Source organism: Condylura cristata, unplaced genomic scaffold (assembly GCF_000260355.1).
Source record: "Condylura cristata isolate star-nosed mole 26May11 unplaced genomic scaffold, ConCri1.0 scaffold00020, whole genome shotgun sequence".
Lineage (NCBI taxonomy): Eukaryota > Metazoa > Chordata > Mammalia > Eulipotyphla > Talpidae > Condylura > Condylura cristata.
Genome location: NW_004567121.1, coordinates 17,200,252 through 17,228,094, shown reverse-complemented (window position 1 = coordinate 17,228,094; position 27,843 = coordinate 17,200,252). Strand labels below are relative to the sequence as shown.

Here is a 27,843-nt window from a genome sequence, read left to right as displayed (position 1 = left end):
AGCTTAATTCCCTAGTGTTGATGACATTTGGCTTTGAGTTAACTGTTTCATAAGCTGTTCTGTTTGTCTTACCTAGTCACCTCCATTGCTGTAAGCTGGCACATGAAGTGTGAACTTAATTTTCCTATCTCATTTATTTGACATAGGCTCCCAGTCACAAATACAGTGCCCACAGCAGCCATGTCACCAACGTCAGCTTTACTCATAATGACAGTCACCTGATTTCAACCGGTGGGAAAGACATGAGCATCATTCAGTGGAAACTTGTGGAGAAGTTATCTTTGCCTCAGAATGAGGTTGTAGCAGATACTACTCTAACCAAAGCCCCCATCTCTTCCACTGAAAGTACCGTGCATGCTGATACTCCCACACCACCTCCTTCCCAGTCCTTAAATGAGACAGTTGAAGAAGAAAGCAGAATAAGCAATTCACCCACACTTCTGGAAAACAGCCTGGAACACACTGTGGAACCCAGTGAAGAACACAGTGAGGAGCAAAGTGAAGAAGGCAGTGAAGACCTCGGCGAGCCTGCTTATGAAGAGCCAGCCAATGAACTGAGTGAGGAGCAGAGTGAAGCAGCTCTTACTGAAGATGAGCAAGATTCCTCACCTCTATCCTAACTGCAGGACTTCAGCACAACTGTCTTTCTCCTTCACCTGCATGTGATCTTGTGATAAAGTTCAGCTAACAGGCCGGAAAGTGATAGAAAATCACTGTTGATTGAGATTTTAGTTTCCATGTCATCTGTTGTCTTTAATAGTCATCTTCAGTCTCCATGCAGCCGGCCTCAAGGTTCAGTTTGGTTGGTGAGAGTTGAAAATTAACCAAACTTCACAGTAGGAAAAAACAAACATTAATTATTATGTCTCAGAAATTACTGTGTATGTAAGTGGTATCGTGTAAATACTGGAAACAAAAACAGCAGTTGTATTGATTTAAAATAGACCACTTGTTATCTGAACCTGTTTTCTTCAGGAACAACCCGGAGGCATCACAAACACTGTTACTCATCTACTGGCTCAGGCTGTGCTACCATTTTTCCCCCTGATGTACAAAAAAGAAATCAGAAAAAAACAAAATTGCTCTGAGATATCCTTTCATCCCCAAGTGTCTGGTGTAAATTTTTTAATTAAGAAAAATTTCAGTATTGCCAACCACAATGGTGTTGCCTTCTTGGATAATGATGACATTTTCCTACACTACCAGTAGCTGTCCAGATGTGCTTGTTAGTCTACTATATCGGTGCTGCCTTTCTTAAGTCACAATGAGGAACAGTTCGTTTCATCTAAGAACTAAGAAAGCAATGGTTTGTTAAAGAGCTTTTAATGTATATTAAGTCACTGATACTCAGAAATAAGTGATTCCTCCAAGGATTCCTTTACTGGCCTAACATTTTCAAATGTTTGGTATTCAAGTGAGTGGAAGAAGAAAAACCGCATGCCTATAAAACTAAACTGTAATAATCACTTGGCTAATTTTAGTTTAGCCTTCTAATTTGTCCCTTTGATAAGAGAAACATAAGTACAGTAAGTTTAAATGATAGAACTGGTGCTTGAAATTTATTGGTTTAGTTGTAATTTTTATACAGATTAATTATATTGAGATAAAATACTCAACAAATTGCAGATTCTTTTTTATAAAGTGAGTAACAGTCACAGTAGTTTTTTATAAACTGCATACTTAACAGACTTGCTACATACAGTAATTTCCTCTGGTAGAATTGCTATGCCTTGCGAGTCTAACGTGGCTATCCTCTGCTGTTTTCGGTAATGCATGTATCATTATGCATTGGATAGCTGGGTTTTTTTTTAAAGTTTTGTCAGACAACTGTTTTTCTTATGTATTTCCTACTATAAAAATAATTACTGACAAATATGCATTTCCTATACTTGTTTGTACTTTTGAGTATAAAAAAACTTCATTTTGAATTTATTTTTTAACTTGCTACATTGTTTTGATATTTTTTCTTTGGTTAGGTTATGTTTAGAAACTTTGGATGAGTTCAGAAGTCTTAAGTATGCAAGTGTTTACTGATTGTGCCATTCCAAAGTGCAACGGAACTGTCATTCCCTTCTAGTATCTTCTCAGGAGTAATACAAATCAGGTATTTCATCATCATTTGGTAATATACAAACTCCAGTGAACGCCCAAGAACACATTTATATTCACAATACTGTATGTAAGGGTGGGGGTGTGTGAAGCGGTGAGTATGGACTTTCTGTGTTTGTTTGTATCTAAGACATATGCCACATTGAAAATACTCAGTGTTTATCTCTGTGTGTATAGATATATGTCCATGTATATCTCTTTCTTTTGTTTACAACTGTTTTAAAAAAAAAAAAAACCTCAATGTAGTTCTCTTTGAGAGAAGAGAGATAGATTCCAAGCAACCCACCTTTTTTTCATTATGTTCTGTACATAGTTATTCAGAGAGCATCAGTGTCAGGCACATATATTTGCCTATTAGCAATGGTGATTAAAATTATCAGGTCAACATGTGCTGTTCCCTGTTAAGAAAAATACTATGAGATGAACAAGTAGTTCTAGGAGTATAAGGAGCATTTCCTTAAGTACCTGGGGAATACAGCTCTCCCTTTAAGCAGGGAGTTTATCTGGGGACATCAGTTACCTTGGGGGTTGCTGTATACAATGAGATTTTTATCGTGATACTCTTGGGTGGTAGTTTCCAAAGACACTACTAATACGCAGAAAGCGTTCCAGCTCTCTATTGCTGGCAACTACTGTTTAATGGTCAATTAAATCTGTGATAATGGTTGGAAGTGGGTGGGAATATAAAATTGTAGATGTTTTTAGAAAAACTTGTGAATGAAAATGAATCCAAGTGTTTCATGTGAAGATGTTGAGCCATTTCTATTATGCATTCCTGTCTCTTGGCAGAAAATATTGAAGATTAAAAATAATCAAAATGTCTCATTGGTCTCTGGGTTGTGAATCTTCATTAATAGTGCTAGTTTCCACCATTAAAGGACAAAAACCACAGGGGCACATTTTCAGTTGATAGTTGCTGCTGTGAATACAAACATTGAGTAACAAACTCATAGCCTTAGACAAAATCACTTCTGATTAATGCTTCAATATAATAGGGAAAGGACTTCATTTTAATTTATTCTATGTCTGTATTTTCTCAAGTATTTTAACCCTGGGTGGTCCTGGTTACCTGTCTGACCCAACTCCACTGCCTAACACTGCACCCTAGTGCTAGTTCCTATAAAGTCCTTGAGTCTGGTGGCACACCCCTTTGCCTGCTTTCTCCATCTCTTACATATTGCTCTAAGACAGATCTAATGTGCTTAACTCTGGATTGGCTGCCACAGATTTTTCTTTATGAATTAGATCAAGAATATTCTATACATAGTTCTCAGTCACTCAACATACAGCCCCCACCCAGAGGCTGCCCTGGGGGAGGAGGTCCTGCTCCACCCGTTCTAGACAGAATGGCTATGGACAGAATGGCTATGGACGCCAGAACAAACACACTGAACGATGTGATTTTCCTTAAAAAGGAACTCCACAAAAGGATTAGGGGGAATAGTGAAGAATTCAACTTTGGACTCATTGAGGTGCTGATATAACTTCTAGAAGGAGTTCAATTTCCAGCTTAAAGGTAAAACTAAAGTGTAAGAACAAAAACATGTTTTTAAAACAAAGGCAGTCTGTAGGGAAGATCTGTCGGACTTGCACCAAGGGTGCCATCACCTAGCGGCACCTGTGCAGCCTGCCTCCTGCAGTCTTGTGGGTATGTTACCTAGGTAAGGAGATGTTGGGGAGATAGAGGAACTGGCCTGTGCTCATTCATCTAAATAATGGTCATGTCAGAATGACATGTTGTATAACTTCTTCCATATACATGAAGAGAAAGACATTTCTTTAGAAACCAGAAAGGATGGGAAAAGATGGGTAAAGATTTTGAAAGGATGTTAGGGAAACAGAAGAGCCCAATTTGGTCTCTGTGGAGTGAGGTCACTGCCGACCGAGGTGCTGCGCATCTGTGTGACTTTCAGAGAAATCCGGCCCTGCCAGAGAAGCCTTTGTCTAGAATGCCCAGGACTGGGATCTTCAAAGGGAATGCCTTATTGTCCCTGGCATGTTAGCCTGCTTCATTTCTGTATTAACCAGCAATGTTGTCAGGAGGCCAGAGTTAACTGAAATGAATGCTTTTTTTTTTTTTTTTTTAACCAAGCAAATCTGGCAGAACTTAAGAGTACCACTTCTAGATTCCAAAGGACAAAACATGAAGTGGACAAAAATAAAACCTAAATGCTCAAAGGTTAAAATATGGCACACACACTCATAACTGAATGCTTCAATTAATGTAACTTAAGTGCTTTATGTAATTCATTCAAGCCTTTCAATATCCTAAATCTTGCCAGCTCCGTTACACTCCTAGACAAGTTCCTTTTGTGGAGCTTTTTTCCATTAAGAGGAGTCACACTGGTTAGTGGATCTATTCTGGTGCCCATCAGCTGTTCTGTCTAGAACAGGGGAAGCAGGACTTCCTCCCTGAGACAGCCCTCACCAGTCAGTGTATGTGATATATATCAAAGGCGAATAGAGTGATGAAAGCCCCATCATCTCCATGGTTGCAAAATGGGAATGTATGGCATATTCTTGATCTGATTCTTTTTTTAAAAAAATTAACATGGGCCCTCCCTGGTGGCACAACACTAAGAAGCTAAAGCCACTTCCTCATGAGTTCAATTCCCACCTGCCCTGGAGGTGACCACATGGCATAGACCTCTCCTGACCCGCCCGCTGCTCCCCTCAGCAGTGTACTTCCTCGATCTGCCTGTTCTACTCCCCACTGTCTCTGGTGAAGCCTCTTGCCGCCCCGAGCCTCTGGCCTGTATCCCAGTTCTGTATGCACAAATAAATAAATTTAAAAAAAAAAAAAAAAACATGAAAACCAAGTGGCCATGCCAGGATTTGAAGCCAGGTCCTCCTGCCTCCAGAGTCCCTGTGGCCAGTCACCAGCTCTACTGTAATGCACACTAGAAGCTATGTACTGCTGGGTAGCTAAGTATTCATCAGACTGAATGAAAATTTCTGGTAAACTAAGGGAAAACTATGGAAAGTGATCAGACTTGGGGAGAGGTGTAACCATCACAAAGGTGAAAGGACCCTGCTGTCATCCCTTCAGCCAGCCTGCAAGGCTTGTATGCTGAGGCACCTGCTACCAGCAGCTGCCTGCTCTTCCTGTTTTCCTTAGCCACAGGCACATAGGTCCTCAATCCCCAAGGTTCAATTTAAACCTACTTATGGAGAAATGCTGCTCCCTTATTTTGCAACCTTTGGGCAATTTCTATTTGACCAAGAAAGAAGTGGTAGATCTTCCTGCCACTGGCCAAGTGCTTTCTTCACTTTGTCTTCATTCTCCATCCCACACAAACCTTGGCAAGTCAGAGGCTCTGCTAGACCCATGCACAGCCACAGGGCTTTGATCTTGCATCTCTTTTCCTCAGCGATGTAAACACACATCCTGAAAACAGATTTTCCTAGGGAGCCATCACTTACAGGGAAGAATAAACATAATAGCTGGTGATGATGGTAAACACTTCAGTGGATTACACAAAATTGGCTCTAGAGGCAGATTTCAACTCCTACCAGTTTACTTTTACCAAATCTCACTAAAGGTGCCTAAAACAAAGGGGGTACTAGACAAAAATAACTTCAGGGAGGAAAAATAACTCATAAAAAGCAAACCTGTCATACCTGGTCATCACATTTCAGCCTCAGCCTTGTTCACACAACCACCAAGCCTGAGTGCATCCTGGGAAAGGCCCTGGGCACAGTGGAGCTCACCTCTACAGGGATGTGCACTGAGCCACTACTGGTTGAGCTGAGCTGGACACTTGGTGGAAGCAGGGAATCAAGCTGACATTCTCTTACCATGTTAACTGCAGAACTTATTTCAATTAACTGAGTCAGAGGTGGTTCTAGAGAGCTGAGTTCTCCAGTCTCTACAATAAAATGACTTACCATGCCAATACCTTCAAAACGATTGCCAGTTGGAACACTGGACTAGGATCCACAGAAGTCATGCATTCACCTGACACATTATGAACTTGCCTCCTGCAGGAACCCTGCTGGGCTGCACCAAATCCAATAATGGGAAGTTGCAGACCTGGCTGTCATGAAGCATATAACCTAGGTCTGTAAAGATAAGCTGTGCATAAATTAGAATTGGTATATAACAATGATAGGGTTCCCTTAAAACTAGAATTTTTTTTTTTTTTTTAAGATTTCTTTATGCATACAGAACTGGAGTACAGGCCGGAGGTGTGGAAGGTGAGAGGATTTGCCAGAGACAGTGGGAAGCAGAACAAGCAGATGTACTAAAATACACTGCTGAGGGGAGCAGTGGTTGGGCCAGAAGTCTGCCACAGCATGTGGGTCACCCACCCTGGCCAGGGATCGAACTTGTGCTGCAATGGTAACAGCTTTATAGTGCAGTGCTTTAACCTGTTGTGCCACCAGGAAGGGCCCAAAACTAGGTAATTCTAACTACATTACTACTCATAGTGTATAACATGAAATGTGAAAAGTCCTAAGTAATCTTGGATTGGTCATCTGCTGAAATCACCCTCCACTGCTTAAATTTTATAATAGTCCACAAAGTTAAATTTTGACAGATAAAAAATAATATATAACTCATAATATGAAACATTACTTAATTAAAAGGAATGAACTATGATACATGCAACTTATAAACTCAAGGATTATCAAGGATTAATCATTATGTAGTGAAAAACAGTCAATCTTGAAAATTTACTGTATCTATATAATTCTTGAATTGACAAAACTTCTAGAGACTAGATTACCAGAGGACCAGGACAGAAGGAGGTGTCACTATGAAGAGGTAACAAAAAGGGTTTTCTTTGTGATAATGATGAACAGTTGGAATCTTGATTGTGATGGTAATGTGAATCTACCTGTGGGATCAAACTGCATAAAATCACATGTGGGCACAAAACAGGTAGAAAGTAAGTTCCTGTCTCACGTTCTACCAACCTCAACTTAATAGGATACATACATAAGATTTTTTCCATTAGGAGAATCAAGAGAATTGATATAGACTTCCTGTGAGTTTACAAATATTTCCAAATAAGTTTAAAAATAGTAATGATATAGAAACTTTACCTTACCTTTATGCTTCTGAAATCAATGTGAAGAAAATGGGACTTAATGAAAAACAAAAAAACCCACAGTTTCTTTCCTAGTGCACTCAACACCCTCTACCTACAGGCCCATTAGCACTGTGACCGGGAGGCCTGCACCCTGCATCCATGCCAGCGATGGATGACCCTGCATCCATGCCAGCGATGCTCTTCTCCATGAGGTCTGGCAGATTCCCTAGCCCTAAGGGGGAGGGGGGCGGTCAAGGAAGCCCAGGCATGCGGGATGCTGGTCAGTGGTGTCATCGTAAAGGGCAGCAGCCTCTGGGGTAGCAGGGGGGGGAGACAGCCAGGGAGGGCTCAGGGCAGCTGGTAGACCTGGATGCTGGGAGGGAGCCTTTGGGCAGCTTCCCCCAGGCTGGACACTCTGTACACCACCTCCCTCCTACTTGTCTCCTCCTGGTTTCATTTCTGACTGGTGTGACTGCCAATGTTGACTCCCTTTTCCTGGGAAACCTCTCCTGAAGCCAGCACCATGCCCCCAGTGCTCACCCCTTCGTTCCGGTGCTTGGGCTGAATCATTTTCCCTCACTCCGAATTAATAAAATGATAAGGGAAAAAAAAAATCTACTTTCTAGCAGGCCCTCATGACATTGGTGCAGAATTGAGATGAGGTGATCAGGCGTTCTCCCTTGACAGTTAACAGCCCCCAGCTTCATCAGGAAAATCCATTTTCATGTGGCTGACTCTTTGCTGCCCATGAATATCTCATCACCAGAATCATTAGCAGGAATGTTTGCCCGTCTTTGACATTTCCATTTAGAAAATGAATTAATTCTGCACTGAGCCAAAAGTCCCCTCTCTCTTGAAAGAATGTTAGGCCTCAACCCGCACAGGACCCGGGAGGTCCACCCGACACCTGCCCCATGACAATGGGCCAGCCCTCCCCTGATGGGACAAGTGAGGAGTCCCACATAAAAAGGTAAGTGCAGCAATGAACACAGCATTTTCCTTGCCAGCGCAGGTAAATACAGGCACTGCCTTTACTGTCAGGAGACCCCCCCAGGCCTGGCCACACTCAGAAAGGGCCTTGCCCAGTAAAAGCATCTGCCACTTCTGGGAGGGAGGTCCCCGGAGCACTAAGCCCTGCTGCTGCCTGCTCCAGCGGTTCAGGGAGCACCAGGGAGCACACCAGGGGATTAGCTGTCCTGCCTCCGGGCAGGAAGTCTGCCCCTCCAGATGACTGACGGAGGCCTCCAACACAATCAACAGTGTTTGCACTGGAAGCAAAGAGCAGTGCAGCAGATTGTCAGAAAAGCCTGCAGATGGCTCCATTAATAAAGCTGCCATTCACAGCCGCCAAAGCCGAAGTGGTTTCTATGGGAAACCCGCACATTAAAATAGAAGGAAGTTGTTTTAAATTAAATTATAGTTAATCACATTTTTTATTAAACATTATCAAATTTAAACACAGGGATTTGCTAGGAGGGCACTCAGGAAACCACAGGCGTGGCCACGCGCACCCCTGGGAGCTGTGGACAAAGCACGAGCGATTTCTCAGGGATGCCCTGACTGGGAAATCTTCACTCTCCTCTTCTGAGTCCATGTCAGGGTCTGTTCTCTACCACTCATTGGACAGCTCAAGGGACACCGAGTGGGGAACATGGGAGGACAAGTCGGACAGCCCGTGAGGACACAGCCAGTGCCAACCATGTACCCTGGGCGTGGGTGCTGCTGCTCAGCATCCCGGTTCCTGAAAGCCTGACTCTCCTGGTACTGTGGCTCCAGGTTTCTTCCCTCCCTGCCCTCCCCTACTTCTGAAGAACAGAATATATTACCCCAAGACATGCCATGTTGGTATATTCATGACTTTGAGTCACGGGCACTTGAAAACCAGCAAATGCTCGGAAAGGCCTTCTCGCAACACCCCCTCTACCTGAAGACAGTGCCTGCAGCAGGAACTCGGTGTCCCAGATCTCCCAGGAGTTTCACCAACCGGGGAAGATGGACTCAGGAGAGGCCACGTCCAGCTGTCACCAAGTGTAGATAGATGAGAGGGCTCCAGGCCACTCAGGAAGTCCTTCCCGCCCCTGCGGGCTGGCGCCCCCCTACCTCTTCGTGTCTCTCTCTGTGTCTCTCTCTCTCTCTCTCACACACACACACACACACACACACATACACACACACACAGGAGGTATGCGTGGTTTTTTTCTTGCATTTGTTTCTTGTTTCTCTATAACCTGCTTGTTTCTGTCACGTGGTTTTTATGATGGCCTCACCTAAGAACTTGAGAATGGAGGAGAAATGTTTTCTCCCTTACACTTCCATCTTTCTTCTTTTCCTTACTTTGCATATACAGTGGTGTTAGTAGACCTGTGCCACATGCATGGACACACATAGCCAGATGAGCTCCACAAGGTCATCAAGTGTCCCCAGCATACATTTGTGTCCCAAGGTACTTAAATAAGGATTTGGTCAGCACCAGGTCTGGAGCTGAAGAACAGATGTCCCTCCTCTCCTCCTGAGTTTGGGGGCCTGGAATGGTCTACCTTGGGAACCCTAGGTTGACTGAGGAATTCTTTGTAATATATCACATTCACATCAATTAAGAAAATTCAAGTGGTCCCTCCCTGGTGGTACGCTGCACTGCGATGCTAAGCCAAGCTGTAGCCACTTCAGTCCAAGCCCCAGAGGTCATATGCATGGCGCAGCAGACCTCTCTGGTCTCACCCGCTGCTCCCTCAGCAGTGTACTTTTGTCAGTCTGCCTGTTCTGTTCCCTACTGTTTCCAGTGAATCTTCTTGCTGCCCCTGCACCTCTGGCCTTTACCTCATTTCTGTATGCATAAATAAATCTTTTTTAAAAATCCAAGAGGTATGCTAGATGACAAACAACTAAGCCCTGCAGGAGGGACATAGTGCTGTATCTTAGCCCTCCCTGACCACACTGGCTATGACTGCTGACAGGAGCCTGGCAGTGCTGGCTTTCACAGGAGACTGAAGTCTGCACACAGGTCCAGTCCAGGACTCTGATGCATGTGGCAGGATCAATACCACACACATCAAGGCCAAAGGCTCAAAGTAAGCTAAGTCAAGGTTTGGAAAAGAGCAGAAAAGGTAGGCCCTCTTCTCTAGACCCACACGGCAAGACCACACCTCAGCTCAGCTCAGCTCCCTCGCAGGCTACCTTAACTCTTCCTTAGCTTTACCCCACGAACAAACACAGCAGTGACTACTTACCACAGCCCTCCCACTGTAGCAGTGGCCTACTTCCGCTGGACAGTTTTTCCTGAAGCTCAATTGACAGGATCAGACTAGGGAAGGACAGGCAGATACACACAGTTATAAACCAATTTCCAAATGACTGTTGTTCAAGAGGACATAATTTCAGAGGCGAAAAGGGAAGAAACACCAAGCATAAAGGCTCTTCTGTGTGACTCTACATTAATTAGAATGACAACTAATTGAAAGCAATTTAAAGTTGGTTCATGAAAGGTTAATAGAATTCATGTTTTGGAGATGCCAAAGGCAACACAGACTTAGCCAGAAACACAAATGTAACCTTTATTCTCCTTAATTATTCGGTCAGAATAATTTCCTGGGAGCAGGTTTAGTCTCTGGATGGCTTTAATTAAACACCACTGAACTTTAAAGTTGACATCAACTCATCTAGCTGCAACTCAATTTTCCAATTAATCTGCTGTCTAACATGAAGGTTTTGTGGCCTAAGTAGGGAGCTGTGGGGAGGGGGAGCTTAGAGCCTGAGTTATTATCCATTCTGGAATATCTTACATACATCCCCCTCCCTCCCTCTCCAGACAAGGCTCTGGAGACAAGGCAACACCACAACTCAAGAGAGAGGGTGACTCTAGAAACAAGCAGCTTCTTCCAATTCTTGTAATGGGCTTGACCCGCTCAACAACTTAGGCTCAGTTGTTGAGGTGCCCCGAGCTGGGCACCTCCACCCCATTCTCACTCAACTACCCTCTTCCCACGCCTCCCTTCGGAGAGCCGGCACATGTGAAGGGCACCGCCAGGGCCTTCCTACGTAACAAGGTGCCTTCAGGAAGCATGCCTATTTCTGAGCCAACTTCAGGGCACTTCACCCAGGGCCTATTCAGTGTCTTTGAAAACTTTTTAACTATACCAAAGCCTTTCTGCAATGAGTTCCTACTTCCTTCTAAACTTCCTGCTGAAAGGTAACCCAAATCTCTTACAGCCTGGAGCAGCAACTGCAGCCCACTGCCATCAAAATATGACATTTGGAGCTGGCAACTATTCCAATCCCACTAGTTCATGCTGGGCAGCGGGAGTATGTACTCCTCTCATCAGGCCCACTAGCCAGGAGGCCTATTTCAGAAACACGTCCTGAATTACAGCCACATGACCACAACAGAGCGCAGCTTCCAGGGTAAGATCAGGCCAGGGAAAGCATGATGTCCCAGGAGGGCTGTCAGACCTCAAGGCAAACGTAGCTAAAGGTGGTCCTTATGAGACCCAGCTCTATTCAGCTTCTGGAAAATTCCCCTTTCTGCATTAACTGATTTTACTGAATTTGACTTGCACTCAGGTTTGACTCAGAGACTTCTTGAGGAAGTCAACCTAAAAAAATGTACTTACAGCATTATGCAAAAACACCTGGACCTAAGTGGACCAAAGTTCATGGCACAGATAATCCACCAAAACCAGGAAATCTAACTTACCTTAAAAATGAAAAAAAAATTTTTCAATTCAAAAAGTTTTAAATAAGATATTCAATGTCACTAATTACAAAAAGATGTAACTAAATCAAAACTATTCCTCCATTTATTAGCTCAGCAAAGATGAAACTGTCTGATGACAATGCATCCTCCTGGCTTGGGGTGGAGGCACAGGCACCTTCATTAAAGTTAAATAGGAAGGTGTCGGCACCCTCTGTTTCAGTGAGGACTCACTATTGGAAGTTGGAAACATGCAATCCTCTTTGCTTTGTAATTTCACTTCCAGAAACTATCCTTACATCCAGTAATATGTAAAATGACATGTAAATATGATTTGTACACTAAAGGAGTGTTTGTGAAAGCAAAAAATCTAATAATAAATATCCATCAAAAGACTAGTTAGGGCCCTCCCTGGTGGCGCAGCGGGTTAAAGCACAGCACTGAGAATCTAAAGCCGTTTCCGCATGAGTTCGATTCCCGCCTGCCCTGGAGGTGACCACATGGCGTGGCAGACCTCTCCTGACCCGCCCGCTGCTCCCCTCAGCAGTGTACTTCGTCGATCTGCCTGTTCTGTTTCCCACTCTGTCTCTGGTGAAGCCCCTGAGCCTCTGGCCTGTACCCCAGTTCTGTATGCACAAATAAATAAATCTTTAAAAAAAAAAAAAAGACTAGTTAAACTATGGTGTAGTCACAAAGTGGGATATGATGCAGAAAAACGAGGCAGGGAACAATCTTCAAACTATGAGCAGTAGGACTGCAGATATATACATATATGCATATATTATACATACTATGTAAATATTTGTTATAGATGTAAAGCATTTTCCTTTATATACATGATAATCATTTCTAACTTTGAATACAAAATACATGAGAGTTAAAGCGAGGACACTAGGGTGGAGAAAACGCACAGTAAACACGAAAAGCAACTGTGTGTTGAAGTAAAGAGACACTCAGGACAAGTTAGTAAGTCACAGAAGACAAATTTGAACTGAATTTTAACATGTGAATGAATGAAAGGCAGAAATAGTTATCACACTGAGAAATTTATACTAAAACTTTGAAAAAGGGCAAGTGTTCATCTTCCAGAAAATGTCAATAATGTAGAAGCAGTGAGAGACTGAAAATCACTTTTCTACATCTTGGTAATAAATGATTCAAAGAATTCCCATTCTCAAATGTTACCCACAGATTATTTCTTAAATAGAAAGGGGAAAAGTTATCTTTACTAGGAAGAAATCTGGCAAACACCTTGTCTAAATTCTAATCAATAATGGGGTAAACTGATGGCAAGAACCAGTCAAATCATATAAATAGGCTATCATATCATACATGAAGAATTTTTCAAACATAAGGAGACAATGAGACAAACCCAAGAATATTCTGCAAAACACTAGCCTGAACTCTTCAAATAGTCCATTATAAAGGCCATTAGGGATTATTCTGGACAGAAGGTTACTTACTAAAGGGGCATGACACCTAAATAAAATATGCAATCCTGGAGAGGTTTCCGGACCAAAATAAAAACCAACTATAACTGCTCATCGAAATGTACAACTGATTTGCAAATAGTCTGGCAGTTCTTAAAAAGTTAAACACAGAGTTACCAAATGATCCAGCTATTCCACTCACCGGTATGTATCCAAGAGAAGTGAAAATATTCCCCCAAAAATCTGCACACCAATGTTCACAGAAGCATTATTAATTAACAGCCAAAAACTGGAAATAACCCAGTATTCCATCAATTGATGAATGGATGAACAAAATGCAGTCTATTCATGCAATGGAATATCATTCAGCCATAAAAAGGAAGCAAATAATTGTATTGACACATACTACACAGAAGAACCTTGAAATCAGAGGTTTAGAGAGGATACAGAAAAAAGCCAGTCATAAAAATCACATATTGTATGGTTGTATTTATGTGAAATCTCCAGGAAAGACAAATCTGTAGAGACAAAAAAATAGATTAGTTGTTGCCTAGGGCTAAAAGAATGGGTATAAAAGGGGAATGACTGCTAACGGGCATAGGATATCCTCTTAGGGCAAAGAAAATATTTCTAAATTGATTGTGGCCGTCAATCAGAGTTACACAACTCTGAATAAAAGTCAGTAAATTGTACTTCAATGTACTTCAAGTGAATATGTGGTTTTTGAGTTATTTCCTAACAAGCTGTTATTTAAAAAAAAAAAAAAAAAAAAAACGGGCTCTCCCTGGTGGCACAGCAGGTTAAAGCACAGCACTAAGAATAGAAAGCCACTTCCGCATGAGTTCGATCTCCGCCTGCCCGAGATGACACATGGCGTGGCAGACCTCTCCTGACCCACCCGCTGCTCCCCTCAGCAGTGTACTTTGTTGATCTGCCTGTTCTGCACCCCACTCTGTCTCTGGTGAATCCTCTCAACGCCCCTGCACCTCTGGCCTATACCCCTGTTCTATATGCACAAATAAATATGGAAAAAAAAAACAATAAAGGGCCTATTATCGGGATACCTGAGAAAATTTAAATAGACTAGTTTTCTCTTGAACATAAGGGTTAGGGGCACCAATCCCCACCCCTCATAAATAACTTCTGACTCCTCCAAACTTAACAGCCTACTGTTGCCCAGAATCCTCACCAATAACATATTAACACATGGTTCACTTATTATATGCATGATACACTGTTTCCTTACAATATAAAAGTAAGCTAGAGTAAACAAAATCATAAGGAAAAAACCAAAGTACATAAATGACAAAATAGAAAATCATCTACATACATTTTATATATTCATGACATGCTTTTTAATTTTTTTCAATATTCTTAGGAAAAGCAATTTGGAAAAAAGTTCACTTATGCATAATCAGACCCTGGCAGTCCAAGCCCATGTTGTTCAAGGGTCAACTGTCACATGTTAGGGAGTTATATTGTCATCATTGTGAAGGCTAGATCTTTGTCATGAAAGAAAATATTCATAGAAGATACTGGCTCAAGTATTCATGGCTGAATTACCGTCACTGCATTGCTTAACCTTAGATAGCTCAGCAAAGCCCCAATATACACATATGTACATTCATGTGTGCCTGTTTGTGAGAAAAAGCAAAGTTGGCAATAACTGGTCATCTAAGAAAGGATGTACAGTGTGTATTATACTGTTCTTATCATCTTTTTATAGTCTTGACTTTTCAAAACAAATTTAGAAATGTTTACACCTGTACAAATTAGCGCTTCCTAACCTGTGAGAATGCCCCTATTATCAAAAACTGTTTTATCCCCAGTTAAGAGGTCACCTTCCTTGCTATTGCAAGATACAGACCACCCGATTATGTATCATAAAACTCTGCCTTTTTTCAGCTATTTCAAAATAAAGGGTATGTGAAGTCTACTAATTGTTATAGTACAGGAAATTAATGTACAAAAGAACAGTGTGTTACAGGCACATTTCATAAGGGGACAAAAGGTTTCTTATAAGGAACCATATGGTAACCATCAATGTGCCATTAGCTTCCTATTATTTGATTTTTAAGGAACCATTTTGTGAAGATTATCTGGTGCCTAATTAAAAACAAATTAGAATCAGGTTTAAGAGGTCTCTGGTATTCAGAAATTACTTTAAAAGGTCATTTAAAAGGACTTCAAACTTGAGATTTTTCATTCATGTATTTATTCCACAATCAAAATTAATCATAACTTAAAGCCACATTTTTAAAAGGTAAAGGAGGATTTGTCACAGCTGCATTAATGAAAGAGACATCAGTCTAAAGTGCAACACTAAACAGGTGTTCTCTGTTCCCATGGTGGAATAAATACATAACAATTATACATAAATTATCAATCACGATCTAAAAGGAGGCAAAAACCCTTTGAAACTAACTGCCCAAAGAATAGAAGCAGGCTGCAAATAATTTCTATTAACATTTTACTACATGGTTGCAAAATCCCCAAGGCGACCTCTAACTTAAATCCCTAATTTTCATGCACCTGGTCTTGACTTCTGTCTTCCTTCCTCAGTCACATCCAAATCCAGAAAGACTTCTGCACCCCATGCTCAACAACGTAAGTCCCCAAGGACCTCAGCACACACTGTTGTTAATGAGTACAGCCTTCATCCAACACCGCCAGGGAAATCAGGAGCCCAGACAAGGAGAGCAGCAGCATTCTTTAAACAAGTTTTAACTGTCGAATGAGCTCTGAAAGGCCATGTGAATTTCATAAACAAGCCAAAATATTGTCTTAATATCTGTTTCTTGTAAAATGTTAAGCAGGCCATTCAAGTAAAAAAAAAAAAAATACAGAAACAATGAAAATTCAAAGGGTTTATGCCAAAAAGCAAACCAGTCCTATGCAGCTGACTCATTTGTTTCTGGGTTGTGAAGCCATGTAGAGGGCAATAAGGCAGTAGATGGTCCCTCCCACCGTCAGCGCCATGGTGGTCCGGTAAAGCATTTGGTCAGGCAAGCCTCGTTTCAGGTGGATAGGCACACCATCAGATCTCTAGAAAGCAAGAATTATTAAGGGCAAAATTGTTAAAAAAACATTTTATAATCAATAGGCTAACAAAGCACAAAGTCTCCACTTTATAACTTTATCAACACACAGGAGTGAGAAGAGCCCTGATTCAGTAGAATGCTAACAGAAATAATGACATTTTCGTATAAATGCGCTAAGGCTTATAGTTCCAAAGTCATTTTCCAAAATGCAGCCTCCAAATCGTGCATACAACAAATCCAAATTTCTTTAAAAAAAAAAAAAAAAAAGATTTATTTATTTATTCGTACAGAACTGGGCTACAGGCCAGAGATGCGGAGGGTGAGAGGATTCACCAGAGACAGAGTGGGGTGCAGAACAGGCCAACTGACAAGAGTACAGTGCGAGGGGAGCAGCGGGCAGGTGAGAGGTCTGCTGCACCGTGTGGACCACCTCCTGGGCGATCAAACTCCCACTAAAGCGCTGTGGCTTGCTTGCAGTGCTGTGCTTCAACCACTGCGCCACCAGGGAGGCCAAATCCCAAATTTCTAAGGATTTTTTAACATACTGCTTAACGAGGAAAGGAGCACTAGTGTTGAGTCCAGAATTCCGATCCCCGAGGAAACGCAGAAAGGTCGAGAAAGACACTAAAATACAGCAGAGGCAGGTTTATTCAGAAACCGACATGGCGGGGCTCAGCAGTACTCAAGACTGAGAGACCAGATTGTTCACAGGCAGTAGTTTTTATACATTTTACAATGCCCTTCCCCCCCCCCAGGAATGCTCCCTCTGTGTTTCCTATGAAGACCCCCCCACACACACTCCTGACTCCAGGTACTGATAAGCACATTCTTGGTAGGGGTGTTAAACATTTGTCTTAAGTGGACTGGCTCTAAACGTTTGTCTTAAGTCGACAGGCTCTAAACCCCGGAAGGCAAAAGGGCTCTAAACCTCGGAAGGCAAAAAAAAGGCTTGCAAAACAAATGTTTTGGCTTTCTGTTAAGCGTCTTTTAACACTAGTGAAAATATTTTTAAGAAGGTAAACAAAAAACTACAGGCACAAGAACTGTTCTCCATTTAGTCTGACTTGTGTTCATTAGTGGGTGAAGTCTAGGCACACCAGGTCAATTAACATGTGTAAGTCCATTTTGTATTCAAATGACTTCCTTCTGTTAAGCCTTTTAAATTCACACTTAATGAGATTCCATAATATATTTAACCCATTATCTTCCAGTCTCTAAATTCCCTTCCTACAGCAATTCAAAACCCAGAAATGCCTGCTCAGGTTTTACTTTTCAGATAAAAGGGGACAGAATTGATCAAAAGTTTCCATATTGGTACTATATCAGAACATTATTTCAGGGAGCAACAGCAGTAATGAGTGTTGCTGCTCCCGTATGGATGTAATCAAGTCAAAGACCTCTCAATTATCTATACAGAATTTAATGTTAATATTTTAAGATCCAATTCTGGCTTCTCTCTGTTTATCAGCAAACCCAAACCTCCTCTAGTTCTATTAACAGTTCGGTGAATTTTATAATCAAAAAAAAGTAGAAGATGGCCTCCTGGTGGCACAAGGGGTTAAAGTACAGCACTATGAAGTCATCTGCAGCCACTGCAGCAAGATTTTGATCCCTAGATAGGGAGCTGACCCACGTGGCAAAGCAGACCTCTCATCTCCTATCTCGCCCACTACTCCCCTCAGCTGTGTATTTCAGTTGATCTGCCTGTTCTGCTCCCCACTCTGTCTCTGTGAATCCTCTCACCCCCGCACCTCTGGCCTGTACCCCAGTTCTTATATGCATAAATAAATAAATCTTAAAAAAAATTGAAGAACAAAAATTTCTGCCAAAAGTCATTGTATGTGTCACAAAATTAAATATATACTGGAATATTCAGTGTTATTATGCATGCTAGTAGTGCATCCTCCTTCCAAGGGATAATCAACAACTATATATGTAATTTGAAAACCCACATATCTTTAAATACTGATGAGGAAATTATTAATAACCCTAACCTCTTATCAGTTTCTACTATATAACAATTCTACTAACTTATGGCTCAAACTAAAATCAATAGAATTCTATTTATAGAAAGAGAGGAAAAATGGGTAATAAGGGCCCTCCCTGGTGGTGCAACGGGTCTAAATGCAGCACTGTGAAGCTAGCTGCAGTTTGATCCCTGGCTGCAGGTGACTTACATGATGCAGCAGACCTCTCCTGTCTCGCCCGCTGCTCCCCTCAGCAGTCTACTTTTTCAATCTGCCTGTTCTGCTCCCCACTCTGCCTCTGGTGAATCCTCTCTCTGCCCCTGCACCTCTGGCCTGTACCCCAGTTCTATATGCATACATAAATAAATCTTTTAAAAAAAATGGGCAGTAAACTAGATTAAGGCTCAGTTTCACAGGATTTTTTAAAGCCTATCTGTTACACAGATTTCTCTGTTCTAGAGCATCTTCTCTCACCTGGAAAAACTTTTGCAGCTCCGGGACTTTGTTTTTCCCAGCATAATCATATGCAGTAATATCAGAAGTCAGTTTGGTTGGCGTGGCAAATATGATTGGCGGTGCTTCTCTGGAAACCACAGGCCTTAATCCCTGTAGGAAAAAGGAAAATATGAAACTGAAAGCATTTCCGGGCATCTGAACAAACTTTCAAGGCGCAGACTGACTGGAGTAGAAGCAGCAGTTCTATTCAACCACATGAGAGGGAAGGAAAGTCTCTTGCATTGCAAAGCATTTCACTTTACCTTTGAGGTTAAAATTCTTAAACTTTCAACAGCTTTTCCCAGAGCAAACTGTCAGTAACAACTCCCTGCTATTAAGATGAAGGAGGCTGCAAAGGGAGAAGCAGCAACAAAAGTCCAACCTAAGCATCTAGAAATACCCAATGTGCCTATCGTTTTACTCCCTGATGTGCCTTTTTATCAAACCAGTTAAACATTTATAGCCTGTATGAACTTTCAATTAGATTTTCAAAGATTTAATGGCTGTTCCCCTTCCTTTGGGTGAAGTTATGCACAAATATGGAATCTCCAACCCTAAAATAGACTTCACTAATAATCCCATTAAGTTAAAAGACACAGAAATCCTAAGTAAAAGTCAGGAGAAAGACAAATACTAGATGGTTTTAGTTACATGTGGAATATAGAAGAACAAAACAAAACAAACCCTTGACATCTAGCTGCAAAACTGAGGCAACCAGAAGTTGGTAGCAGAGGAGGGAGGGGCCCAGGGGAGCATAGTGGGTCTTTGATGGTGGGTATAGAGTGAACACACTTGTCTGTACAGGTTTTAGCATATAAACAAATGAAATTATGTAAATCAACTTTACCTCAAAAAATAAAAAAGAACCCCACAACACAGACCAAAAATAGTAAAGAGAAATACCAGTGTTCTCGTCTGTACCACATGTATAATAGTTATAGTAGCTACTACTGAACAGACTGTATGGTACTTACTGAATGCCCCAAAATAGCAGGTACTCAATATATATTTGGGAGTTAACATAGGTTTGCTATTTGTACATGGGTTAAAAAAAGGACAAATGCAGGCTTATAAAAAGGACCTGGTAAGGGGAGAAAAACAGAGTACCTTGAAAACATTACACTGAGTATAAGAGGCCAGTCACAAACCACCCCCCCCCCGCCACACACACACACAAAGAAGCTCACAAATACTGAGAACTGGTGGTTGCCTCAAATCTGAGGGCACAAGTGAAAAAAATGGATAAAAGGGATCAAAAACTACAAACTTTCAGTAATAAGTCATGCGGATGTACAACAAACTGACTAGTTAATAAAACGGCATTTAAAAATTTCTAAGAAAGTAAATCTTAAATTTGCTCATCACAAGAAGGAATTTTTGTTGCCATTTATAGTGATTAGACATTAACTAGTGTGATCATTTCACAATGTGTACAAATACCAAATCACTGTGCAGTATACCTGAAACTACTGTCAGATGTCAATTACACTTAGAAAAAAATTAAAAATCTAAAGTAAAAAGGAACCTAAGGGGAACTCTGGTTTTCTACCTGATAAAGTTAATCTAGTAGTTCACCAAAATAACCCGCATAAGGAGCTAAGAGTTACAGACCAACCAAGTAACATTTTTTTTTATTAAATTCTAACTAGAATAAAGCAGAGTTCAAGCCTGGACTCTGCCGTTTTATAGATGAAAAGGAAACTTTTGCCCAATTTGATATAGTCATCAGACCTTTGGTTCCTGATCTAAGAAATCTAAACATACCTATAATGTTAAAAACAGAATAGTGAATACAGAATTGAATACTGAAAATAACATTCCTCCCACAGGCAGGCCTTAGAATCAAAGGGCAACAAAAAGTTATTAAACTTGGCTTCTATTTCTTCTAACACAGTCCATAAATAGGAATGAATCACTGCCTTTTTTCTGTACTACATTCATTCTTTCAATATATATTACTAAGCACTTTATTGAACAATGAATAAGATAAAATCTCTGCCATTATGGATATTAGTATTATGGAATAACAGTAGCTAATATCTACCAAGCCCTTGTTATGTGGCCAACATCATATTAAATATTTTATCTCATTTAATCCTGAATGCACCCCCAGGGAGATGTTAATATTTTCCCTTTACAGAGGAGGAAAATCAATCAGAGGCAAAATCAAATTTCAAATTCAAGCCTATCGTTGGCTTTTAAGTATTCCACTACCGACCCTAGCTACTGCCCCTCAACTATTGCTCAAAAGCAACAATCCTTTAAAGAGAAAGTTTGATGAGTAAGCAGTTAATCTACATTTAGTTCTTAGATACCCAGGAATCAGAAAAGGGAACAGGGGCCTTTACTGAGATAACAAGGCAAACAGGGGCCCTTCCTAGTGGCACAATGGGTAAGGACAGGTAAGGATGCAGCACTGCAAGCTGGCTACAGCCACCTCAGTGCGAGTTCGATCCCCACCGTGGAAGTGGCGCAGCAGACGTCTCCTGTCCTGCCCGCTGCTCCCCTCAGCAGTGTACTTCGTCGACCTGCCTTTTCTGCTCCCCACTCTGTCTCTGGTGAAGCCTCTCACCGTCCCTGCACCTCTGGCTTGTGCCCCAGTTCTGTATGCATAAATAAATAAATCTTAACAAAAAGAAAAAACAAGGTAAAAAGATCTCTTTGAACTGGAGGATTTTAGATAACCTTTTATTCTGTGAGCTTTCTGTATTTTCTCCTAGTGATCATTTTCCCTTGAACGGAAAAAAATTTTAAAGCCATCTTATCAAGCATTTCACAAAAGTGGTCTAAAATTAAATTCATGTTTTGCCAGAATTAATGTAACAGCATTTTTAGATGCGATTACACCTAAGTGCTTTATATTTGTTCATCCACCAAATGTTCACAACTACAGCAGTTTTTGGACAATATCAACTGGAAACAGGCGTATCAACACCTTAACAATCTCAAATAATTCTGTATTTCCATTTATAATATAAGAATATCAAACTTTAAAGCTACCTAAAATCCATTGCCTTACCCCATCAGCTTTAATAATGGTATATTCTCCAATGTATTTTCATGGGTATGTTTCAGTTTCTTTATAGTGAGTGTGTAAAATCCTACATTCTGCTTGTCTCATTTATTAATTAGCATTTTGTTCAGCTACTTACACAATTTTCACAACTAAATTTACCTTTCATATCACTACAGATAGTATGATCAGTCCGTGTTACAAATATTTAAAACAACTCAGCGATGCCACAAGGAAGATGGAATTCAAACCCATTTATTACACCATAAATCAGTAGGTCAGCTGAGTTAGCCACACAGGTAAAATAGATAAAGTGTGGGAACTGCACCTACCTACCATTAAGCTGCAGCACAACTTGAGAGCAATGTTTCCAATGTTTCAAGAGCTGACCAGGACCAGCACTGGGTTCTGGAGCCCCAGAGCTTGCAAGCATGGACTTGTCCAGGAAGTTGTATTTACTTCACCTTCTCTTCTAACGCTGACGGCATCTCCAACCTGAAATCTCAAACACCTCTCTCCCCATCTCAAAAATAGTAATGTTATCTTTCCAATACTCCAAAACCTTAAATTATTCTTAATAATTCTTGTCACAGTGCAAGTCCTTTCAGCTCTATCTTCAAAATGTATGCAGAATCTGACTGCTTCTCACCTATCTCCACCAAACTAGACGCTGGCCCAAACCCCTGAATTTTCACAATGACCTCCTAACTTGTCACCCTGCTTTCATTTCCAGCACTCTACTATTAATTCAGTAACCAATGATTTTGTAAAAACAGATGTCACTACTCAGCTCACAACTCATGAAGGCATCCCACCTTACTGAAAGTACCTCAATAGTCCTTGCAGTGGCTTCTGGGGCCCCACACGATGTATCCCTCAACATTTCACCTTAAATCTCACCTTTCTCTTCTCCAGTTGACTGTACTAGACCTCTAAACCTCCAAGTTATCCCGGTGTGTTCTCTCTATCTAGATAGTTCTTCATATTTGGCTTGCACCTTCAAACTCCTTTGAGACTTAGCCCATGTTACCTTTTCAGTGAAACCTAACCTTACTACCCCCTTTGTTACCTTTTCAGTGAAACCTAACCTTACTACCCCCTTACCTAATCCTTTCTTGCTTTATTTTTCTCCACAGCACTTACTACTATCTAAGATACTTTATTCTGCTTTGGTACTGTGTCTCCCCCTACTGTAATGGAAGGTTCATGAGGGCAGGATTTGGCCCTCAGCTCACTGTTGTTATTTCCCAAGAAAAGTGACTGGCACAGAGTGTACATTCGGTAAATATTTGTTTAACTGTATAAATCTATGAAAGGTTATAGCTTCAGTATAGTTAGAACTGAAACTTCAGAACCAAAGTCACGTAAATCAGCATTTGATGGTAAATTCTCCCACACCTCCCACAGCAACAATAGCTGAAAGCTATTGTTAAAATAGACTATGTAGAAGTCACAGGTTTTCCCTTTTAACAGTGAATCGCTTAGCTGTTTACACAATCACTACCTCTACAATTACGAGCGCAGCTCCACATACAAACACAAAAGGAGTCACTCAGTCACAGACACATTTACTAGCTGAATTCTAATCAGCATTTCTTTGTTTCACCTCTGGATAAAACTACCACAACTTTCCACATCAAGTTGCCTGATACTACTCATTTCTCACAAAATTAAGGCCAACTGTCCAACCATCCTATGCACTTCAGGATTTACGTCCACCCACAACCAAACTCACACATGCTCTCTCCTTCATTTTCACAGTTCTCTTTATATCATTCTGCCATCTCAACTAGGAAAGGAATTACTAGGTCATATGCTAAAATTACATCTAACTTTTTAAGAAACTACCAAGCTGTTTTCCCAAGTGGCAGCACCATTTTACAACCCTACCAGTAATTTAGTGGAGTTGCAGGTTTCCAGATTTGCTACTAACACATGGTGTTTGCCTTTGAATTTAACAGATATGAAATGGTGTCGAAACCAGGGCCATCAGGTGCAGATGGCAGAACGAATGGGTCAGGTATGAGCTATGAGCTGATTAGTTCTAAATGATCTCAACTGCCACAGGACTGAAGATGATTCAATCAGACTTGTGGGTGGGGCACCCAAAGGAGGATATAACTCAATGCAGCAGCCAGCTTGGGACTCATTGTTCCCTGATCTCCAAGGAAGGAAGAATAAAGAAAAAAGCAGCAGCATCCAGCATCTGACTTCCGAAGCTGAAGAGCTTTGCAGAGGCGTGGGCCACTGACTTCTGGCCCTACAAAGGGAGCACCCTAAAAAGGAGCACCAAAGGCTATGGGCCTGGGGTCTCAAAGAGCTGTTAGTGATGTGGGCCAACAATTCGTGAAGAGCTGTTTAATGCTGGTATGTCTTACACTACCTTCTAATGACTGGATATTGTGCCCAGTGACTACTGGCCAGTCCAACCCAGCTCCATTAACAAGGGACCGGCACAGTGTCCCAGTCACCTCTGAAAGCTGTTAACCGATCCTGGTGATCAGGTACTACCTCCCGGTGCTGCAGCCTCCACTGCGGACTGGTCCTGTTCATCCTGACTTTCAGACCGTTGCTGCGGGTTATCTCATCATCCCCGCCTGTGAGCACCTCTAGTTGTGCTGAGTTGGAACCTGGCCCACTGCTTGTCAGTGTCCAAGTCCTCTCTGATTGGAAAGTGCCATTTTGGATGAGCCACCTCTCATTTGGAACTCCTGGACATTGTGGACACTATCTGTGGTGAGATAGCCAGGCACTTGTGGCCTTAGATTCTGTTACCCCAGTCTGTTAAATAAACCCCATTCTTGTTCCCTGAGCCGGAAAGGTCTTGTACTTTTGCAGAAGGGTGAAAAGCCCACAGGTGATCTGTCCTCTATGATGCTGCATTATCCTATAGCTGTTTCAGTATCTCATTGTGCTTTTGATTTGCATTTCCCTAATGACTGATAATATCTTTTCATCTGTATTTTTTTATTATAACAGCTTATTTTTACATTATTTTGTGCCTTTTTCCATCTCAGTTGTAATCCCCCTGGGCACAGTCCTGTGCACTAACCCCCCCCCCCACACCCCACCTGCCCATCTTTGATCCCATTCCCCACACCACCCCCGTAAAATGTCTCTGGTATATAGTTGTTCATTATTATTTTTATTTTCCCCCTGGTCCTTTATGCTCCTGCTAGGCCTCACTGTATTTTTGAACCAGGGCACAGAAAGGCAAGGAAAATGCTTTTCAACCAACCACTGAAAAATACCTTCACTACATTTGCTTGCCATTAAATACATTTATAAATCCCTACGGGTACTATTGTTAGAGAACTAACTTTTCCATGTTAGGTTATTCAATGCATATTAGGTTATTCTCTTTATATAACACTGCACTTTACAAGCATTTACATTTTACAGTGTGCTAATGCTTCCAAGAAAGGAAAAACTGAAGTACTCCTAATTACCAAAGTCAGAACACCTGGCTTGGAGAGTGCCTGTCACAATCATTCTCAAAATCTACAATTCATATAAAGCCTACACAATATTACTTCCTTCAACATAAGATATCCTTAAGTAACAAGTTCAAATTCTCAAGAGAAGCACAGTTCAAGCTGTGGTAAAAATCTGAAAGTTCTATCCATACTAAATGCATCTCAGAGTAATTTCTGTTCTTAGTGCCAATTTAATTTCAATGTCACCTTTAGTATAAAACCTTACTTTTTCCATATTAGATTACAAACCTAGATTACGCTAAAACTCAAGAGAACATCTACAATCACCAACAGACTAGATCAACTTAGATATGTTCATACAGTGTAATCCTACACAGCAACAAAAGAACAAATGCATGTATTATGAATGAACCTCAAAGAAAAAGCCTTACACAACAGTAAGTACCATGCAGTTCCTTTTATCTGAAATGTAAAAATAGGCAAAAACTATTTATAGTAATGTCAGAACAGAAAGGTGGACAGGGACTGATAGGGTAAGAGTGAGAGGGAACTCCCTAGGAGTGATGTAAGGTTCTGTATGTTAACAGGAGTATGGTTTACAAAGTTCATGCTTTTGTCAAATGCAGCGTTTAAAATCTGTTCACTGAAAGATTTATTTTCTTTTTGGTAGCGTAGATATGATAGAAATAGCTACTTTCCTATAGCCTATACAAGATTACAGCCGCCAATCCGTCCTTTAAACCTCACTGTCATCTTGGTTTCAATAATGATGATTCTCCTAATTCTGAATTGTTTGATAAATTTCCTCCACCATCCCTTAAGGTTTCTGTAGTCTAATTATACTCTCACCTTTTCTGCCCTACAGACTCCCTGGGTAATGTTTCCACCCCAGATTCTCCCACCTGCTATGGACTGAAGACACCCAGATTTATTAAACTTGACAATGAAAATCCAAATGCTACCAGATAGGACAGGTCACTACAAATTCAACATGTATAAACCTTAACCCTTCCTCCACAATACCACACCCACTCCCTTCCCATCCTACTTAGTAGCATATCTAACCTTAGGATGAAATTCTTTCCCTTAGGCAAGTTACAGTGTCCCACAGGAAAAATAACATACAACTTACTGGGGCCTATACATTCAAGTCCAGTTCTCCAACTGCATACTTCAAACCTTCCCAAACTACTGTGAGAACAGGAATATGACAAGGTCTTGCGCTTAGTTTCTGGGGCAAGGTTACTTAACCCGGTACCAAATATCTGCTTAATACTGTTTGTCACCTGACAAACACCTCATTTAACATGGACTGAAACTTCCCCAGGTGAAACCCAACTCACAACCTATTTACCTAGTCAAGGACCTAAACGAAAGTAGCAAAACCAGGATCTTGAGACCAAATTAAATGGAGGGATGTAAACTTCATCTCTACATCACAGATGGGAATTGAAACACTAAATTGGTGAGATGAGTTCGAAAGTTTTTTCAAAAATGGGCATTCGTTAACAAAGGGAAAGCGAAAGCTCCGTGCATTTACCTGCCCAAGCTCACTTGGAATTTTAAGTAACCTACAAATCCCTTCTACCCCCTAGGATCTTCCTCTATGGAGTCATTCCAACTCTCTAAATCGTACCTGGACAAGGCAACCTTTGGGACTGCATGATGGATGTGCGTATGGGGAGAGAGGGGGCGGGAGGGGGACAATTGGGGTACTGAGACCGAAACCATGTTTCCAGCAGGGCTTAACTTTGGACTCGGCCGGGTGACATTCTTCTGGGTGCTGCGGACCCCACGAGTCAACCCATTCACTCACAGGCAACAAGCCTGAGGGTCACCTTCACCCCTGCTGAACGCCAGACCCCACTTTCGCGCCAGCACAGCCCCGCCGCGACAGCAGCTACAGAACTGGATGTTTCTTTGGCCGCAGCAAATCGGTGTAGGGGCGCAGGGAAATGCGTGCTGAACCAAACCGAACCGCTGGCATCAACCTGGTCCTGTTAACAGCGCCTCAATTGCAGAGTGGAGAGGTTTGAGCCGCACTGCTCCTATCGGAGCTGGCGTGACACTACCCATACCTGTGGGCTATAGGCGTCCGAAGCCCATGCTCCCGCCAGTTTCTGCGTGAAGCCACTAAACTTGTAGTACATGACGCCGGGTGTCCAGCCAGCCGCAGCCGCTGCCTGCGCGACCGCCCCGAGAGAAGGACCCCGCCTTCCTGGCTATGGCCCCAAGCTCAGCCTAAGGACCTCGCTGCAGGATCGGGCTGTCTGAATATTGCCTAACTTAAAATATGCCCTCTTAAGCTCCAATAGGCTAAAAGTCGGGTCCTCATAATTGAAAAAGATAAAACCACCTCCATACGAGCATAAAGCTGCAGATGTGGCTAGGTAGGAAAGCCTAAGTGCCATCTTTCCCCATATTTAGATTTAGGCAATATCAAGACGGCTTACAAAATGCGCATGCGCCTTGCGGACCAGCCCGGGGCTAAGGCTACCCGGCCAATGGAGTAGGTTGTGGGCGGGACCTAGCGCGGGGGGCGGGGCCAGGGAGAACGCTCCTTACAGGTGGGCGGAGTCGAAGCTGCAAGGTCGCCGCTGAGTAGTTGCGTTAACAAGGGTGCTGTTC

At 41.8% G+C, this 27,843-nt stretch overlaps 2 protein-coding genes across 5 annotated transcripts in view; one reads left to right on the top strand and one right to left on the bottom strand.

Moving 5' to 3' along the window:
- EML4 (echinoderm microtubule associated protein like 4) overlaps positions 1-2,933 on the top strand; it is a 117,336-nt gene extending 114,403 nt beyond the window's left edge. For all 4 annotated transcript variants that reach the window (XM_004686256.2, XM_004686254.2, XM_012727496.1 and 1 more), the window contains one exon: positions 147-2,933. In XM_004686256.2, the coding sequence (XP_004686313.1) occupies positions 147-620 (474 nt within the window). In that variant the 3' untranslated portion in view covers positions 621-2,933. The remainder of the gene's footprint in view (positions 1-146) is intronic.
- An 11,686-nt stretch (positions 2,934-14,619) lies between these two features.
- LOC101633792 (cytochrome c oxidase subunit 7A-related protein, mitochondrial) lies at positions 14,620-27,421 on the bottom strand. Its single transcript, XM_004686253.2, has 3 exons — positions 27,294-27,421; positions 18,745-18,876; positions 14,620-16,307 (listed from the first exon to the last, which is right to left on the bottom strand). The coding sequence occupies exons 1-3, from the start codon at positions 27,363-27,365 to the stop codon at positions 16,167-16,169; spliced, it is 345 nt and encodes a 114-aa protein (XP_004686310.1). The 5' UTR covers positions 27,366-27,421; the 3' UTR covers positions 14,620-16,166.
- Positions 27,422-27,843: the final 422 nt, after the last annotated feature.

Excerpts from the sequence above, each read along its gene's own strand:
- LOC101633792 (XM_004686253.2), bottom strand. The coding sequence starts at position 27,365 with ATGTACTACAAGTTTAGTGGCTTCACGCAGAAACTGGCGGGAGCATGG. Across the intron at positions 18,877-27,293 it reads CGGACGCCTATAGCCCACAG|GGATTAAGGCCTGTGGTTTC; the intron begins GTATGGGTAGTG and ends TTTTTCCTACAG. Across the intron at positions 16,308-18,744 it reads AGCTGCAAAAGTTTTTCCAG|AGATCTGATGGTGTGCCTAT; the intron begins GTGAGAGAAGAT and ends CTTGCTTTCTAG.